The 19,229-nt window shown below is 34.1% G+C and overlaps 1 protein-coding gene across 1 annotated transcript in view; it reads left to right on the forward strand.

The window, feature by feature from the left end:
• LOC145296767 (uncharacterized) overlaps positions 1 to 19,229 on the forward strand; it is a 242,404-nt gene that overhangs the window by 55,479 nt on the left and 167,696 nt on the right. The window contains exon 3 of the mRNA XM_080142821.1: positions 16,446 to 16,562. Within this exon, the coding sequence (XP_079998947.1) occupies positions 16,515 to 16,562 (48 nt within the window). The 5' untranslated portion in view covers positions 16,446 to 16,514. The remainder of the gene's footprint in view (positions 1 to 16,445; positions 16,563 to 19,229) is intronic.

A 19,229-nucleotide genomic window follows, 5' to 3' on the forward strand; every position in this document is an offset into this window, starting at 1 on the left:
TTTGATAATAATCCATTGAAAAGATGAAACTAAAAAGAAATAGTCGAAGGTGGAGGTAACATTTGTATATGTGAACCAATCTCCACTATTAGCACCAAATATTCAAATGTTAAAGGACAAAGTCACTTGTAAGATTTAGTCCAAAAGTTTTTGAAGCTTAAGAGTATTTCTTTAAAAATCAAGAGTTATTTTCGATAAATATCTTTAAGTATGGATCTAAAAAGATATTTGCCAAAAATAACTGTAACTTGTAGCTGGACGCTGACTGGTACTGTAACTTGTAGCTGGACGCTGACTGGTACTGTAACTTGTAGCTGGACGCTGACTGGTACTGTAACTTGTAGCTGGACGCCGACTGGTACTGTAACTTGTAGCTGGATGCCTACTGGAACTGGTCAGTGGATGTTGGTGGGTACTGGAACTGGTCAGTGGACATCGGCAGGTACTGGAACTGGTCAGTGGACGTCGGCGGGTACTGGAACTGATTGCTGGATTTGCAGAGAGTTCAAGAAGACTGTCAATCCTGATTTAGATATGCTCTTGTTAAGTTGCTGAGCCCAGCAGCTGAGTGAACCAGCAGCAGTAGTATCCAAAGTCCTTTTCAGGACAAACTATCAAACTATTAAACTATTAATGCAATTCAAACCGTCCTTTAACGGACGACTCACAAACTACCTGAATGCAATACACACTTCACTCTCTACTGCTGTCTGCCTTCTGAGACTCCCCTCTCTGTCTGCCACTCCAGTTCCTATTCCTGCTTTGTCTCCTTCTTTCCTGCAGTGGTAGCTCCCGTGCCCGTCGACGTCTGCCACCTTGCTCCCGTGCCCGTCGATGTCTGCCACCTTGCTCCCGTGCCCGTCGATGTCTGCATCTTTGCTTCAGTATCCATCGAGGTCTACATCCCAGTTCAAGTACCCACTGACGTTCAGCTACCAAGTAGTCTCTGTCGACGTCGTCCAGCTACCTGATTCAACATCAGATCTTGTTTACACAACACTGACCAACCTGAAGCACGTAATTGTGCCTCAGGAACGCCTGAATTTCAGCCGAAACAATCCAAATATATGATCTTCATTGCCATACGATTTACCATATTTTTTTCTGTGATAAACATATATTATCTTTAACCATTCATCTGTTTGTCATCTCTTTGCTATTGCCGTTATCTGTTTGCCTTGTGTCTATTCTGTTAGTTGTACAGTCGATTGGCACCTCACCTATTGAGCCACTGCAACATCTTAAATCTTCAGAAGACTGTCACTTAAAAGTGATTAACACTCTTATCCATTGCACCACGGGTCCTAGTGGGTAAAAGCAAAATATTTTTTAAATTAAACAGACACTGAATATTTAATAGTTTGAATCATTTAATTAAGCTTTATAACTATTATACACACTTAAAATACTTGTTATATATCAACAGAGAAGAAAATTATGACTATTCTTACACTTATATGTATCTCTACATTATTCAATTGCTTACTTAGAAAAATGAAAAAGTTAAACAAATAATTGCTTTTTCTTTTGAAAATAAATATTCATTGGCGAATTTTTAGTGGTTCCTTTAAAGAAAGTGTAGCAGTTACATAGAACTATTTTTTCTAGTGAATCAATGCCTCCCTCTGAGTTCTTCAGCCACAGGCTGACCTATCATCTAACAAGGCGCATTGATTCATCTGCTCCTAAAGTTTTGAGGGAATGTCAGTCAGGAAGCAACACCTCTTCTCTCATCCTCTGTCCACTGGACATCTTACTCTAGCATCGACGGCCGCCACTGGAGACAACTGCTATTAGCTGGGGACGACTCGGTACTGATTGACTGACTGATAATGACCTCAAAAAGAACTTTCTTTCTTTATCTCAGATCGACCTTCAAGTTTCTGCTGCCAAACGTTGTTATTGTTAAAAAGAAATTTGTTCTTTTGTGCTGTGTCTTTTAAATATATTTTATGATGAAGGTAAAACATTTACCTTCCTAAAAAAAGACTTTTCAAACTAATTTCGAAACAAAAATATATATCACATTTTAAAATGTTTCTTATCTTTCTACAGTGAAAACATTTGTAAGAAAATAATTACATTTATAATAAGAACAAAGAAATCTAATATAAGGTTGTTCTAATCGAAAAATGGCTTGTTTGCATTTGTTTCCATCAAATATCACCAAAATATTATTTTCGTTTATTTTTTTTGATATGTTAAATGAATATTGAGGCATTTTTTTAATTTCAATGGAAAGTAAATTTTTTTTTTTTTTTTTATTTCTCATATTATCTTTTTCCATTCATGTATTCTACTGTAATTTACTGAGTAACATTTTTTTTTTTTAATAAAATAGCGAAAGAAATAATCTTTTCAAACTTTTGGACAGACAGTGTTTTTGAAAAATTAAATCCGCAAAAGAAATAATGAAATAAGCCTTACAATCTATTTTGCCTTTTGCCCGTCTAAATAACTCGTTTGGGAAAATCTATATAAATATATCAGTAGATGTATGTGAGTGTGTTTGTAAATATTTAATCGATAAACTCTTAAACTACTGGTCACATATCAATTAAATTAAGAGGAAATAGATGGATGGTTTACAACAAGTAAAATCTTTGTTTGGATGGATTGAATAACACATACAGAAATATCTCGGCAAGTTTAAATGTTCATTTTAACTTGCCGACATATTTCTTTCTTTTGCACATGCATGTTAAGAATGGCTTTCTAAATAATATTATTTAAAAGCTGTATTTAACATGGAGAAAGGTAGACTTAAAAATATTTCTTTTGGTTAAAAAAAAAAGAAAACATTCTAATTATCTGTATAAATAAAACAGTAGATATATGTATTGTGTGTGTGAAAATATTTAATTGATAAACTTTTAAACTACTGGTCACATAACCCTGAAATTAACAGGAAGTAGTAATCATACACCAAGGACGGTTTATAAAGAGTAAAATCTTTGTTTGGATGAATAACGTGTACAGAAATATGTTGGCAAGTTGTAATGAAAAATGTTCATTTCAACTTGCTGACATATTTCTATTACTTTTGCACATGCACAAATTCATTCATAGCTTGAAGTGGTTTAATTTTAAATCATTCTTATCTATCTTTTGATTGCTTAAACAGCCAGGAATGCAACTGGAGCACTAAAATTTTTGGTTTCAATTCTAGCTGATGGCACCCAAGACTTTCTTTTAACTTTTGAAATCAGTACTATATATATAATATATATTATTTTTATTTACTTTGTGGCTTAGTGGGGGATGCCTTTTTCTCTACCCTGCAACCTCTCTCCCACAGAAGAGACGTTGCGAGCCTATCCTTGTTTTATCGTTATTTCCATGGCAGGTGCTCGTCTGAACTCCAATCTCTGGTCCCCCCCTCGCCAATCTTTCACGAAAAACACCCGTCTAGCCGAATCCACGGTGAAAAATTTCCCCCACTCTTTATCTGTGCCTAAATCAAAACGTGAATTCCATGAACAAAGCTTCTTTCTTAGAACTGCACGCCTGTGGAACTCTGTTCCGTCTGCCTGCTTCCCACCTGACTACAACTTGGATGTGTTCAAGTCCAACGTTAACAAATTCCTAATGAACTGCCCCCTTAAGTAAACACTTCATCAAATCTCCACACTAACGTAATGTACTTGCAATAACCCTTATCCCTGAGTGGCTTCCGGGCCTTGATAAGTGGTGACCACTGTGTAAAAATAAAAATAAAAATAAAAAAAAACAATTGATTCTGTAATAATAAATACGAAAACTGCATGAATTAAAATATATTTAAGCATATTTTCCGACTGGACAACGCCAGGCAACCCCAGCTAGTGTTAGAATAATGATGTATTAAGGTCCCTGGTTCAATCCAATCAATAGCATCCAATGGCGGGTAGTCTAATTTTGTTTTTGTTGTTTTATTTTTTTTGTATAAAATCAACAGTTGCTTCTTTGATAAAATAAAATGAATGTTTCTGTTTAGAGCACAATTAAACCATGATACATGACTTTTGCATTTTAAACTTTAATTCAAGTCGATATATAAAAATAATTTTACAAAATCAATAGTAGGTTTTTTTTATAGTGCAATGTAGACTACAATGTATTGTAGACTCACAGTAGAGAGGCATGTGAAGTTTCCTCCTGGTGCACTGCAATGAGTCCTCGGCTAGAGCAGGCAATCAATCGATTTGATTGAAAATTGTCGATTTCACTAATTTTGATGACAAAAGTATAAGTGCAGAGCATTCATTGATCCTCATTTAATCCCGGACAACGTCGAGTTTCCTTTGCTAGTTTTAAATATAAAATACACTCTAGTATTTCTTCTCTGACCAAGGGAAAAGAATATACCACTCTTTAGTATTAGACTAATGATTTGAACAACGCAAGGAATTAATTTAGCAATAGTTTTGTTTTTGGTTTTTTTTTTACAACTCTATGAATACTTCAGTAGTTTTTCTAAGTTATGTGATGATATTTTAGAACAAACTGGTATATACTCAAGTTTTATTTACCACAAATTTCTATATTAATAAAATTGTCAGATCATTTTGTGCCGCTATGATATTTGCACATTGTTTTTGTATTTTTTTTTATTTAATATTAATCAATTATTTATTGAAATCAGAAAATATAATAGCAAAAAGTACCAAAAATAGCTTTTTAAAATATTTTCTTAAAAAATAATTTGATAACTCAATTAAATCTATCAAAATGCATTTCAGCATCTTCGTAAACAAGTCATTTATTAGAATCAATTACATTGTTACCATTCGAAATTTGAAAGGAAATTGGAAGCATTTAAGATGCAGAATATTAGATTTCATAGCAAATTTTAATGTATGTAAAGATTGCAAGTTTGGAGAGCTTTTTGCATCCAATTTTATAGATATGAAAACGTTACTTTGACGAAATTAGAAATAGTTTTCTTACAATTTAGTTTATTAACCAAATGATAAGGTATTAATCAAATTTAACTTTCAAAATCCTATTTAAAAAAAAAACATTTAGAAGAACTCTTTAAAAATGAAAATTGTGAAAAAATAGAAGAAAGACAATGGGCAAGGTGTGTGTGTGCATATATATATATATATATATATATATATATATATATATATATATATATTAGTCTAGGAAGATTTCAACCTTTAAAACTATTTTAAGAAATTTTTTGTCTTTCATTGGAAAATTATTTTGCCACTAAGTCAATTTATTCTCTTGCAATCGCTGTATCATTTTGCTTTCATGAATTCACTCTAGTCCTAATGTTATATCAGTGATCATTAGATGTTTACCATAAAACAATGTTTGGGGGATTTAAGAACAAAACAGTGTATTAAATCAAGGCTCCTCAGCAGTGTTGATCAAACATCACTTCCTTTAAAAAACAAAAACGTGCCGGATATTGGATCTAGTGTTTTGCTCCAGATTGATTCGACTAACCTATTCATGCTATTAAAAATGTTTTCGTTATCTGTGTCGTCTGTCCTTGTCTCCAAAAAATAAAGTGTCTGTTATTTACAAAACTGCTATAGGTTTTGATTGTGGTGGTGGTGTATATATATATATATATATATATGTATGTGTGTGTGTGTGTATGTATATATATATATATATATATATATATATATACACACACACACACAATAATACATAAGCAATCTGCATAAATTAAGATATAATGTTTAAGCATATTGTACAACTGGGCAACGCCGGGCGTCCAGCTAGTATGTATGTATGTATATATATATATATATATATATATATATATATATGATTGTTGAGCTGGATTAAATCCAACGATATGAAATAAAATGGAGGTGGAAGGACCTGAATACTCAGTATTCTGAGTATCCAGGTCCTTCCACCTCCATTTTATTTCATATATATATATATATATATATATCTCTCATGTTCATGTGCTAGAACGTTTTCATCCTAAAGTCTATGCAATTATGCACAATGTAGAAACTATGCATGAATTGAATTTAATGAACACTTAATTTTCAAAGGAATATGCAAATTAGTTAACTTTCATGGAGCCGCTTGCTTATCCATGACTGAGAATATTAATAAATTTTTGAAAATATTTTTTTAAATAGACAAAGAAGGCTTTTTGATATCAATGTCATAGCAAGAAAAAAATCTCAACTTTATAAGCATACTAGCAGGATGCCCAGTATTGCCCAGTCGTAAAATTTGCATAATTATTATATTTTAATTCATACAGAAACTGTAACATGTGTATGCAAGTATTATGCTTTTTCTAAACAGTTCACTTCTTGTAAGTAAAAAGAAAAAAATACTCGAGCTGAGATCGAAACCAAAACTTAGACAATGAGTCCAGTATGATAACCATTAGACCAGCTTGCCACGTCTTTAAAAAGTGTTTTCAAACATTGTGAAACAGTTGACAAACAGATAAAAATCTAATGACCTCCCACATACCAATTTTTCAATTTTGACCCCCTTAGCAGCCGTTTTTTCCAGATGTAAACTGATTAAAAAGTTTTCCATATGTCTGATTACCTTATATACCAAATTTCAAGTCTGTAGATAAAAAATTTGTTGACTTGTTGAGTATATAGGTTGAGAAGTGTCCTCACATGCATACATTCTCACTTTTATATATATACTTGCAGACCGCCCAGCATTGCCTGGTCGTAAAATATGCATAAATATTATATTTTAATTAATGCAGATATTTGATTTATTAGAAAGAGAAATACCGTAAGTATTAAACATAACGTTAAATTCCTTTTTAAAAAAATAAAGTAAAACTAACGAAAAGAAACTGAAACGTGTGCATGCAAGTATTGTTTTTTTCTAAACAGTTCACTTCTTATTAAAAAAAAAAAAAAAGTACTTGAGCTGAGATTGAAACCAAAACCCAAAGACAGTGAGTCAAGTGCGATAACCATTAGACCAGTATGACCTGTTTTTAAAAGGTGTTTTCAAACAACTTATGTTAAGAATAAGTAATCTGTAATGCTAACTATTCATGCATGCACACTCGTGAAACAATTAGTAAACAGATAAAAATCCGATCACTCTCACATACCAACCTTTTCTCCGGATGAAAATGGATTAAAAAGTTTTCCACATGTCTGAATATCGAATATACAAAATTTCAAGTCTCGAGATAAAAAATTTGAGTATATAGGTTGAGATGTGTCCTCACACACACACATTCTCACTTATATATACACGCACACACACACATGCATAAGGTTTATAGGAAAGAACCCAAGCAAAGTGCTTGATTATAAAGAAAATCTATATATTAATACGATAGCGTGTTATTTTGTGTAACACTTACATCCAAGTCGTTTGTTATGTACTTTCATTTCTTGTAATAAATAATTTTACCAAGAATTATTAAGTTTTGGTTTCGATTATAGCTGATGGTACTGAAGTCATCTATTTCTTTTTATAAATAATTTTACCAAGAATTCCTCATAAGTTTTGGTTTCGATTATAGCTAATGGCACTTCAATAATCTATTATTTTATTTATTTTTATTTTATTTTTTTTTTTTTAATAATTTTATCAAGAATTCTTCACAAGTCTTGGTTTCGATTTTAGCTGATGGTACCTTAGTAATCTATTTTTTTTATAAATAATTTTTATCAAGAATTTTTAACTTTTGGTTTCGGTTTCAGCTGAAGGAACTAAAGTTATACGTCCATTTCACATCCAATACAGTGGGAGGACCAGTCTCTGATCATCTACAGGGTGGTCAAAAAGTCAGGTAACACAATCAGTGGTTAATCGCTTCCAGCGATTGATAGAGAGAAATGGACGACAATTAACAAAATAAACATATTTCATGTTTGTTTCATTTTATATTTCAACTAGCAAAGATACCCGTGCTTCGCACGGAGCTTTGTTGCGCACTCGGGTACCAAAATCTGTGGGTACTTTTCCAGTAAGTTGATGTTGTAAGAGCAACGATTGCATAAGGTGATTAACATTTTAACTACCTCTTGTAGTGACTGAAATTCAATCAGGAACTTCACAAAACATTTTCATCAAAAAGAAAGGTTACTTGATGTTACATAGTAAATTTTTCATTGAAGTAATTTTCAACTCTTGCTTAAATTTTATCTTGCACATTCAATACTAAAAACTTACCACAATCAGATCATGTCAGTTTTTCCTCATATCCATTTCTCGAACTTTTCACTGAAGAGCCTCAGGGTAAACTACATTTCTGCTGCTTTGATTTGGAGCCAGAATGTAGAGTTTTTCTGAACTTCCTGTCCGGCTGATGGAGACGTAGAACATACCGTGACTGAAGCAGTCTGATGTCAAGTCTACGCCAATGGTGTTAAATGTCTGACCTTGACTTTTGTTTATGCTCATTGCAAAACACACCTTCACAGGAAATTGGAGTCTCCGGAATTTAAATGGAAGTACTGAGTCCGATGGAACTAAGGGGATCCTTGGCAGTAGAACGGTTTCGCCTTTGTAGGGACCACAGGAAATGGTGGCCTCAAGTACATTGGTGTGCAATCTGGTGATAACACATCTGGTTCCGTTTGTTATTTTTGGCGGTTCCAAGGATCGAAGAATCATGATTGGCGATCCAATTTTGAGATTTAAAATGTGTGGAGGCATTCCAGATATCTCCAAAGAGTTTAAAAACTCCACAGGGTAGTGAACAGCTTCATATTCATTAGTAGCTGAATCAACTGACTTGTATTGCTTTGTGTCTCCTGGAAATTCATCCATTATTGAATTGTTCAAATGATTCACATTGCTGTTTAATGGCGAAATAATAGCCCTCTCAGCAAGCCAATCCGGTGATCTTCCATTGTTTTGCAGGTCTGGGTACACTTTGTCTTTCAGTTGCTTCTGATTACCGACACATTTACCAAGCGCAGTTGGAATCTTAATTGTGTCAGGTGAAGAAGTGATAGGAAACTGACCATTACCGATTTGGAGAAGCAATTTTGAGAAGTCTGCTGCAGCTGTGTTATCAGAGATATAGGCTCTCATATTAGTAGTCAGTCTCTTCACTATAACGTGCCTCCAGAGATAGGATTGTTTCAAACTTGCATTGACAATGTTAGCCCTTGTGCCATTTTTAACCACTGGGAGGATTTGACGGAAATCACCGCAAAATAAGGTTGGAATGCCACCCATGGGATTCTTGTTTCCTGTGATGTCTTGCAGTGTTCGGTCAATTGCTTCATAAGCACTCTTGTGCGTCATTGGGGCTTCGTCTACAATGATTGCAGAGGTGTCTCTAATTACATTTGCCAAGGCTGAGTTACCAGTAATTTTGCAAACTGGCTGATCCATTCGATGAGTATCCAAGGGTACTTTAAAAGTGCTGTGAAGAGTGCGGCCACCTTGTAGTAGAGTAGCAGCAATGCCACTGAATGCTGTTGCAAGCACAATCTTTCTCATGGATCTAATCTTTGCAAGGATCAAATTGATTACAAAAGTCTTGCCCGTACCACCTGGAGCATCAAGAAACATCATGTTTTTGTTCATTTCACCTTGTGCTTCCAACATTGCCATGAATGAATTGTAAACTTCTCTTTGAGAATCGGTCAGTTTTTCTTGCATATTTTCTGCTTGTAGGGAAGTTCTTCAAGATTATAAGTAACTTCACGTTGATACTCTCTCGCGAGTCTTTCATCTCTCCCTTGCATTGGTGCAGGTAATCCATAGCTTGCCAATGGTTGACCGCACATAAGGAGAACTTTTTCTTCAATTAGACAAAGAGTTTTATTGTAGATGTCCTCATTAAAATCTGCTTCTGGATTGTTAACTTCTTGCCTGTATCTGTGAAGAATGTCTTCAGATATTACATCACGAAAAGCCATCCAGATCTCAAGAGGATTTCTTGGCTCACAGGCTGTTAAAATTATCACAAATAGGCTTCGCAAATTTGAAGGTGATTGAGTGGCACTTGCCTCTCCTACTGCTTGATGCAAGTGATGGTCATTTTCAAGAAGGCCTCGAGCAAGGCACGCTGCTCTGTATGTTTCAAACACCTGACCATTGTATGCTCGCAAATTTTGAAATGAAGTTGGACCAGCAACCTCATTGAGCAACAGGCGTAAGAAATAACACTCCCCTGCTTTTGGACTAATCGTGTAGATTCTCCCAATGCATGGTGCCTTCCATACATCATCATTTTCAGTACCTTCAACTTGTACCCCACGCATTCTTCTCATCCATTTCTTTGTCGATTTGTTCCAAGTGTAAAACTCAGGGACTTCTACGTATTTGAGACCCCTTGCAAAGTCATCCTCATGGCAGAGTTGAAAAAATGCTGTCAAAGTTGTGGCAGGCGGTGGACCTTGGGCTCGTTCCAGAGCAGTATCAGCTGAGAACATGACACGCTGCCCATTTTCAAGATGAACAGAAAGTTGTACAATTGGGGGGAAATGTTCATGGATGGGATGTTCCAATATCCTCCAGGCTGCCTCTGAACTGCCGACATACCTTGCATTCTGGAACTGCTGGATCTCATCCACAATGTGACTTTGTACTTGGCCTTGTTGGTTAGCTGCTCCATCAGTTCTTTGTAGTTCAAACACTGCTTGATCACATCCTTTATTCACGTATTTGAGGACATATTTGATGCTTTGGATCGAGCTGCAAATTTCTACGTTAATGTGAGCGTTGAACTGCTGAAGGAGGACCTTGTTGTACGGAACAATCCACTGGTTTGTTATTTCTTGATTAACATACCGACCATTTCTCTTCATCCTTATTGTACCAGTCTGGCCTCCATCTTCTGGTTTTCTTCGCCTGTACTTGGGGTAAGAGTCTTGGCCTTGCTTGGTACACTGAAGAAATTCTTTTGGGTATTTTTTGGAACATTTGTTGTCAATCATACATGGACAATTTGGATTAAATGGTCCACAAGGTCCATGCACCATATGTGCCATCACTTTAGCATGAAGATCAGGATCTTCCTCTTTGTCAGGGATCTCTGCAGATATGCAGAGATCCATTTTTTCTGGTAGAAGTTTGTCCTCTGGGGCCTGCCAGGTGAGGATGTGTGCATGCGGCAGTCCTCTTTTTTGATATTCAATACTGTACAGGAAAGCCCTCAACCTGCCAAATCCTCCCTTTTTAATAAATTCAAGTAACTTTTTTAGCTTCTGCCTGAAAACCCTGGCAACAATATCTGGACGATCCTGAGGGTCTTGCCCTTGAAGACAATTTTCTGTAATTTCTGTCCACTTTGGATTTGTTGTGAACATGATGAAGAGGTCGGCTCGGCCCATTCGCCGAACATATGCCATGGCATCACTTTGACGCTCAAACATGTATCGAGGGCCTCCTGTATAAGTTGCCGGAAGTACAACTCGTTGACCAAACTGTTCTGGATTCCCATCCTCCCTAAGAATTGAATCTCTCAAGTTGCTATAATTGTCAGCTCTCAGGGTCTGTTGCTCACGCCTCAGGAACTGTAAACGTTCTGTTTCAATCTTGCAGTACACATCCACCAGCCATTGTTGAAATAGCCTTCGGTACCAGAGAAAATAGTTTCCAGGCCGAGTCATTATATGGTACGAATAAAATTGCTGTTGGGTAACTTTTCGCCCATTGGATGCCTTCATGTAGATGTTGTAAGATGGAGAACCATAGGGGTACATTAACGGGTACATTAAAGTATCGTAGAGGGGATGTAGTTCGGAGATCCATTTTAATGTATCATTTCTAAAACGCAAGACAATATCCCGGTTAGCTGTTGGTTCATTCTCCATTAATATTCCAATCTCATACGTTGTTGTTGGAGCATTGAATCGCCGTGGATGCTCTTCTTGCGGCCTTCGGTCTTCCCTTATGACAACTTTATGTTCTACCAAGTGTTCTTCTTCAATCCTCTCCTTTGTTGTTTTCAGCTGACAAATAAAGCTGTTGTTCTCATGTAAAAATTCAGTCAGACTTTGGAGAATGTCTCTATTGAGTCTACTGTCACGTCCCCGATTATGTAGTTCCTCTTCCAGACTATCCAAGAAGTAGACTTGAATAAACTTTGCTGTTTCATCTTCAGGTGGTAAAAGACTCCCAATCTGGTGGCAAACCTGGCCTCGAATTCTAAAAGAAGGATTCCACCCATGTACTGCCGCAATTTTGTGACCAAATGATGTCATTGCAAAACAATTGTTATAACTGCGTAGATTTTGCAGAAAATCTTTAGAGATGGGACCATTGCCGGAGAGCAAATCTTGAAGCAACTGAGGCAGTGGTGGAAAGCTATCAAGCACAACTTTGCCAGAAGAAGAACAACAACCAGGGGTTTCTCCTTTAAATTTTACAGCTGAGCAATGTTGACATACTTTGTCCATTTTTCCTATATCAGCTGTAGTGAGAGAGTCATTTTTGTTGTAGAGCAATCCTTTTCTATTGCAGTGTTCTATTTCATGGTGTCTCAAAGCAGTCATTCGTTGTCTAGCTGCCTCGTTTTCTGTCAATTGCTGGGGCAAAGTCATACTCTCTCTCCATGCAGCCTCTCGTTGTTGCCCTTGGTATAGGCGAAAGCTTCGTTGGGTTTCCGATTCATTCTGATGTCGTTGAGCCACTCTCAACTGACCTTGTGTACGTCTACTTACCTCATATAATTCATTCGATCGTAATATTGCTTCTCTTTCCAGTGCATATCTTTGCCTTTCTTGAATTTCATCTTGTGATGAATTTAACCGCCTTACAGCATGTCTAGTTCTGTCAGCTTCACGTTGGGTTTCTCTTTCCAAATCTGACAGTCTTGCTCTCCTTTCTCTTTGACGTATCCTGTTAAGTTCTAGACGTCTTTCTCTATCTGAATTGTTTTCATTGGAGCGAATTGCAGCAACTCTTAGTCTATTAGCTTCCAATCTTTCCATTCTTTCTTCCTCACTTTCGTTTCTACTTCGTTTGGGTGGCATAATTTCGGTTTTAAACGGAATTGTTTAACGATATTAATGATTGTAAATTAATTAAGCGTAAAGGAAATGTATACTAACTGAAATGGACGAACTATAAATAATATTTCTGAATAGTACAATTATAAACAATTATATTGTACCTATTTACTATGCCTCCCCACGGGACAGAGTTAGACACCAGGGTCGTTTTTTAACGTGGAGAAAAGGTACAAAAATAAAAATTGTCTCAGTCGTGAAGGATTTCTCCTCCACCGAAAGAGAACAAGAAAATGAAGTGCAGCATCTGAAGAACAGATACTACACTTTGATCTTGACCAAAAGGAATGAATAAAAGCGACCTACGTGTGACTCATAACTTCCGGGTGTAAACGTCACAGTCTAAAAGTAATAATTAAAAAAAAAAAAGTAAATGTAAAATAAATGTAATACCAACTTAGGTTAACTAAGTAAACAGTACAATTAAAACAGTTCTATTAAAACAAATAATTACTAAGATCTAGGTAATTGTTAGTCTCATTGTTATGGTTTTAAAGAAAAAAATGTGTAAAAAAAAGTTCTGCTTTTGTGAGTACGTGTATTTCTTTTAAATTACATAACCTTTTTATTTTATTATTTATATCTCTTTTAAATTTATATATTTTGTTAGTAAACTGGAAGAAATTCAGTTGAATAAAACCTTGTTCGTGTTCTTTACGTTAAACTCATATTTTTATAAAAGGTTCATCCGGTTTAAAGAAAGCACTAAGTTTAAATAAGACTGGAAATAACTAATTCAATATATAAATAGAAAAATGAAATAAATATAAGCTTTAAGTCTTAAGATAGTAATAATCAAAATGTAATAAATTATTTGTAGTTCAAATCTATGATAAACAGGCTTTCGAAATAGGCTCGACCAGAAAGATTAAATTGGAACGAAATTATAATCTCCGTGCCATTTTCAAAACAACCCCACAAAAGTAACGATATCCTGCAGTTGGTTAAATGACAATGCTTGTAAGAAAAATGTAAAAGAAAATGCGCTTATCTGTTTATTTTGACCTGTTTTATTTAATTAAAAAAAAATTGGCTATAACTGGAAGAGAGCGTTATGTTTTGGGGGCTGTTTAAAAAATAGAATGGAAATAAAGTTAGTTCCGTTTTAATTGTCTTTAATTGCGGCAAGCGCTAACAAAATCGAAAAATCACTGTTTACATTCGAAATGTTAACTTTTATAGGTTTACAGGTTTGCTGACAAGGCTGGGGGTGTTTAATACAATTATTTTACTAAATTGATTTTTTTCATTTAAAAATAAAATTATTTATTTTTTAATAAAGTTTTATTTTAAAATATTTGTTTTTGTTTAAGTAAAATATAAAAGATTAAAACGGAACGAAATTGAAATTTCCATTACATTTTCAATACAATCCCAAAACATAAAGCTTTGCTCGCCAATGAATTGTTTTGATAATATACGTAAAGTGAAATAAATCGAATATAAAATTAAATGAAAATATATTAAATAATTAAATGTTAAATAGATTTTGTAAATAGTACAGTTGAAATGATTAGAATATTTCCAATATGTAATAAGGTCGAGGTAATTAGTTAAAGAGATTTAATATAATGTGATATGCAAATGAGCATAAGTCATTCGATATGGGGGTGGTTTGTAGACTAGTATATAAAGAAATTAGGCATTGGTTCTTTTGTCTCCTATAACAGAAACATCCTAAAATGGGTTCTAATGTTTCTCTACCAGGGGAGATCTACCCTCTTACCTCCTTTATATTTCTTTGATGATGGAGAGCTGTACACACAGACAGAAACACACGAACCCTATTACTTTATAAAAATATAGATGGTACTTAAATGTACGTGTATTGCTAATATCGTTTTTCTTTAAAATGTTACCTGACTTTTTGACCACCCTGTATGTCGGACTCTCTTCAGCCTTTATTTATATCTGTCTCCCCAGAAATGGCGTAATTTCCGGAGAGATAAATATAAACAGGCTGAAGAGTTTGATATAGGTGACCAGAGACTGGTACCCTTTGTGCTTGATTTGAAACCGACTGTACCAATGTTTTTGTTATCTTCTGTAACACTTATACAAATAAATATTATACTCTTAATTGATACTAGTGGGACCTGTGGAAATTCCACAGGGGACTGATTCATCAATAAATATATTGATGTTGGCATTCTGTAAATATTCAGCATAAATGGAGATGCTCTGATATTGTAGCTATTTTGTTAAAACTGCAAAAGTATTCAAGCTATCAGACACCTGGCATAGTCAGGTCGTAAAATATGCTTAAATATATTTTAATTATTGCAGATTTCGTATATATTATTATAGAGTGAATGTTCTATCGATTTTTATAGTTTTAATATATATATATATATATATATATATATATATATATATATATTGCATTGGATTTGTTTGAAACTGACGATACTGATGATTTTGCAGTCAAAGACAAAATGGAAAATAACAAATTGTTAAATTTTTACATGAGGTCCACTTCCACAATTTTCTTTAAAATGACCTTTTTTAAGGTTTTCAGCTATGCTGAATAAGAAAATCTCATGTAGTTTTTGAGATATAAAACCTTGTATTATGCACTGTAATTCACTGGCTGCCATGTTTGTATGCGTGCATCTGATAAACAAATCTACTTCTCTGCTATCGACATTGCCACATAACAGAAATAAATCCACTTTTCTACAACTGACATTGCCAACCCCCCCCCCCCCATTTTTTTATAGTATTTTCAGGTGGTTATGCTGACAACGAATATCAGTTCAATTTGGGGCAAATATTTTTTCATTCCCCCTCCCCAATGGGATTTTTATTCCGAAAGCCGTTCTTAACATGAGGATGTTGGGAGTGTCTAACCCGAAAGCCATTCTTAACATGAAATTACTCAAGGAAGTGAAAAAAGTTGCAATTGTTTTGTTTTACATGCATGCACATTTTTAATTTCTCGGCTGTGGAAAAAAAAAGTGGATTTGTTTCTGCTAGGTGGCAGTGTCAATTGCAGAGAAGTAGATTTGTTTATCGAATGCACATACAGTGAATTACAGTACATAATACAGGTCTTTATATCTTGAAAACTACTTGTCTCTGCAAAATTTAAATGAGATTTACATATTCAGCATAAAAAGGTCATTTTAAAGAAAACTGTGGAGGTGAGCCTAATGTAAAAAGATACCAACAAATTAAACATGTTTTGTTTTTGTTTTGTTTTTTGTTTTTTCCTGTGTTTTTTTTTGTTTGTTTTTTGTTTTTGTTTTGTTTTTTGTTTTTTCATTTTATCTTTGAATATATATGTTATTTAGTTAAAATTGATTTAAAATAAATAAATTAAAAGGATTCACTATTTTCATTTCGAATGTTTACTTTTCAGGGTAATTGTAATGATTTTTTTCACAAAAGTGGAATCCCTTATGTTTTAAAGCAAATCAACCTTAATTTCATATTTCTTTTTATTTTACACACTATTTGTTAATGTGTTAATGACTACGTGAAAATCATTTTTGACCAATATGCTTAATATTACAGAGTAATCCATGCTTGATGAAGAATTTGGTTCAATTTGTGTGGCCACAAAAGTGAATCTGTCAAAAAAACATGTCTTCTGAAGACAAAATTTCCGAGTTATTGGATCTGCTCTCTCAGGTAATTTTAGCTTTGAATCAAAATAATCTATGCCCTTACAACCTGCAATTAGAAGAATATTACTGTTTCTAGATTCAGTCATACCAGGATACAATGCCTGTAATTACAGGGGCAGGCTGTACTTGCCGCATTATGAAAGATGGAAAAAGGATCTTAGTAACAGATGTGAAATCAAAAGCCATTATTGCCTACAAGAAAAGATAACTCTTCTGTGCATTATCAAAAATCTATTTGTGACAGTATTAAATTATGCCAATTAGATTGTTTTAACAAGACAAGAATGAAGAACGATGATTGTTAAATTAGAATGAATGAATGGCTATATATTCTTTAGTGTTTTACAAAATTTATAAATGAGCATTTATTTTATCAAAAAAGGAAAGGAATATTTTAAGCTCTTAAAAATATTTATTTCAATTTCTTAGTTGTCTTTAAAGAATATATACAGTAGTAACTAAATTATATTTGGGTTTACAACATTAATTAAAATCAGTTTTTTTTTTTTAAATCTTATATTTATATTAAAAAAAAAAAATGATTTGTATTGAATTTGTGTAGTATGGTATTTTACTGAAGTTTGTCAGAACTTGATTTATAGGTGTACAAAAAGGTCTCACAGATTAAGGTATTTTGGATTATAAAGATGCAATATCTTTATAATTGGCTATTGAACGTTACCACTCTTTTTTTGAAATTTTCTTATTTTGTCCTAGCTGGGGATGGGGCATCCTACCGGATACTAGACATTCATCCACTATTCATATACTCCAACCAAAAGATCTTTTTTTTTTAAGATTCTAACCGTGTCTTTAAGTGCAATTATTTGAATTTTTCTTGCACTTGGTTCACCGGGTATATTTGCCAAGTAGTTTTTTAAATTCTTTTTCACGAGTCCTATTGCTCCTATAATTACTGGAATGATGGAAATTGTCTTAAGATTTCAGTTTCTTTTCATGTCGTACATAAGACCTTGGTATCTCATTATCTCTTTTCGCTCAGCTCTGTTTAACCCAGCATCAATGAGGACACTAACTTCTACTAAGGTTGCTTCTTCCTCCTTCTTGTCTTGTCCCATATCACGATGCCAGGTTTAATAGCTCCGTTTTCAAACATGACCATGAAAATTGATCAAACCAGTATAACTGCTGATTAAAATATTGGGGAAAACATGTTATCTATCTGCTTTACTGATTTAATAAATTAATTTTCTCAAAAGAAAATATTACAATTACGATGTATCATACATTAATATTTTCATTAAATTTTATTTTAATCAGATATTTCATTCAACTTCCTAACTGGACATAGTTTTATAAACCTATTATTACCCAACATTTTTTTTTCTTCTTAAAGTTTTTGCTAACATCTTTTGTAAATATAATATTATATTAGAGCAAGGCTCTACGGACAAATTTATCTTTAGTTTACCTTTGACAGCTAAATATATTCGTTTACTAGCCAAATAGAAAAGCTACTAGACAAACGCATGTGATTTTTAGAATATGACCTCTTCATTCCATGACAAGTATGTACATCATAAAGATGTTTCTGTATTTTTTTTTTCTTTAAATAAGTGTAATTTCAAATAGACACTGAATTTAACGTTTGAACTTGAAGAAATAAACATTCGAATTTCTTCAGATACTTTTTTTAAACAGCCCTTGTTTAAAAAAAAAAAAAAAGAGTACATAGTTCTATTAAACCTTTTATTGTTTAAATAATTTGACTTTGCTTGTTTTATTAAAAAAAAAATAAATGAAGGTTAAAAAGATATTTTTCACTCAGTAATGAGCTTTGGAAAATTGGTGGTAAAAAAAAAAAAAAAAAAACAATTGCCAAAATGTAAGCGTTTTATTATTTCTAGTCACCACTTAGAAAAATTTCTCACAAATGCGACTGTTTCACTTGCAACATAAAGCCCTGTAGAGCTAAATTATTTTCAAACATTTACTTGACTTTGTAGGATAGAGCTAACCTGGGTGCCCGGGTGTTTGGTGTGTGTTGAGCAAAAAAGAAAAAAGTTGTAGTAGGCAGGTAGGCTCGAATCCATGACACGAAGGCAGAGCCTCTGTCCCATTGACAAAGTATTTACAAGTATTTTAATGGTGGATGCTCTGACGAACTGCAAGCACTTGTGCCCCCACGACGTGAACACCCTCAACAAGCTCGACAGGTTGCTAAATCTCACCCCCACACTGTAGAGATCCCTAGATGTAAAAGATCTTTCTACTCCAGTAGTTTCTTCCCCAGAACCGTTAGACTTTGAAATTCCATTCCAGGTTCTTACTTCCCCAACTGTACCGACATGCAGAAGTTCAAGTGCAACATGAATCGACATCTTGCTGCCCAAATTCCTACATAGTACCCCAGTAGTTGTTGCCCCTGATAGTAGCCCCCTACACCAAAGTGGCAATGTGCTTTGTTTTGGGGTGAAAATGTATTAAAAAAAAAAAAAAAAAAAAAAAGTGTATGTAAGGGTGTTGGTTGAGCAAAAAAAAATAGGAATAGTAAGCAGGATTGAACCCATAACGCGCCAGAGGAAAAAGAGGTAGGGAAAAAAAAACTGTCTTACCGATGTGCCTACAATGGTTGTGAAGTCACAGGCGGTTGAAATAACGCCTTTTAAGCGACGTTGTGAACACGAAGGTTGAATGACTTGGAAAAATT

Source organism: Euprymna scolopes, chromosome 17, assembly GCF_053919585.1.
Source record: "Euprymna scolopes isolate OS-2025 chromosome 17, ASM5391958v1, whole genome shotgun sequence".
NCBI lineage: Eukaryota > Metazoa > Mollusca > Cephalopoda > Sepiida > Sepiolidae > Euprymna > Euprymna scolopes.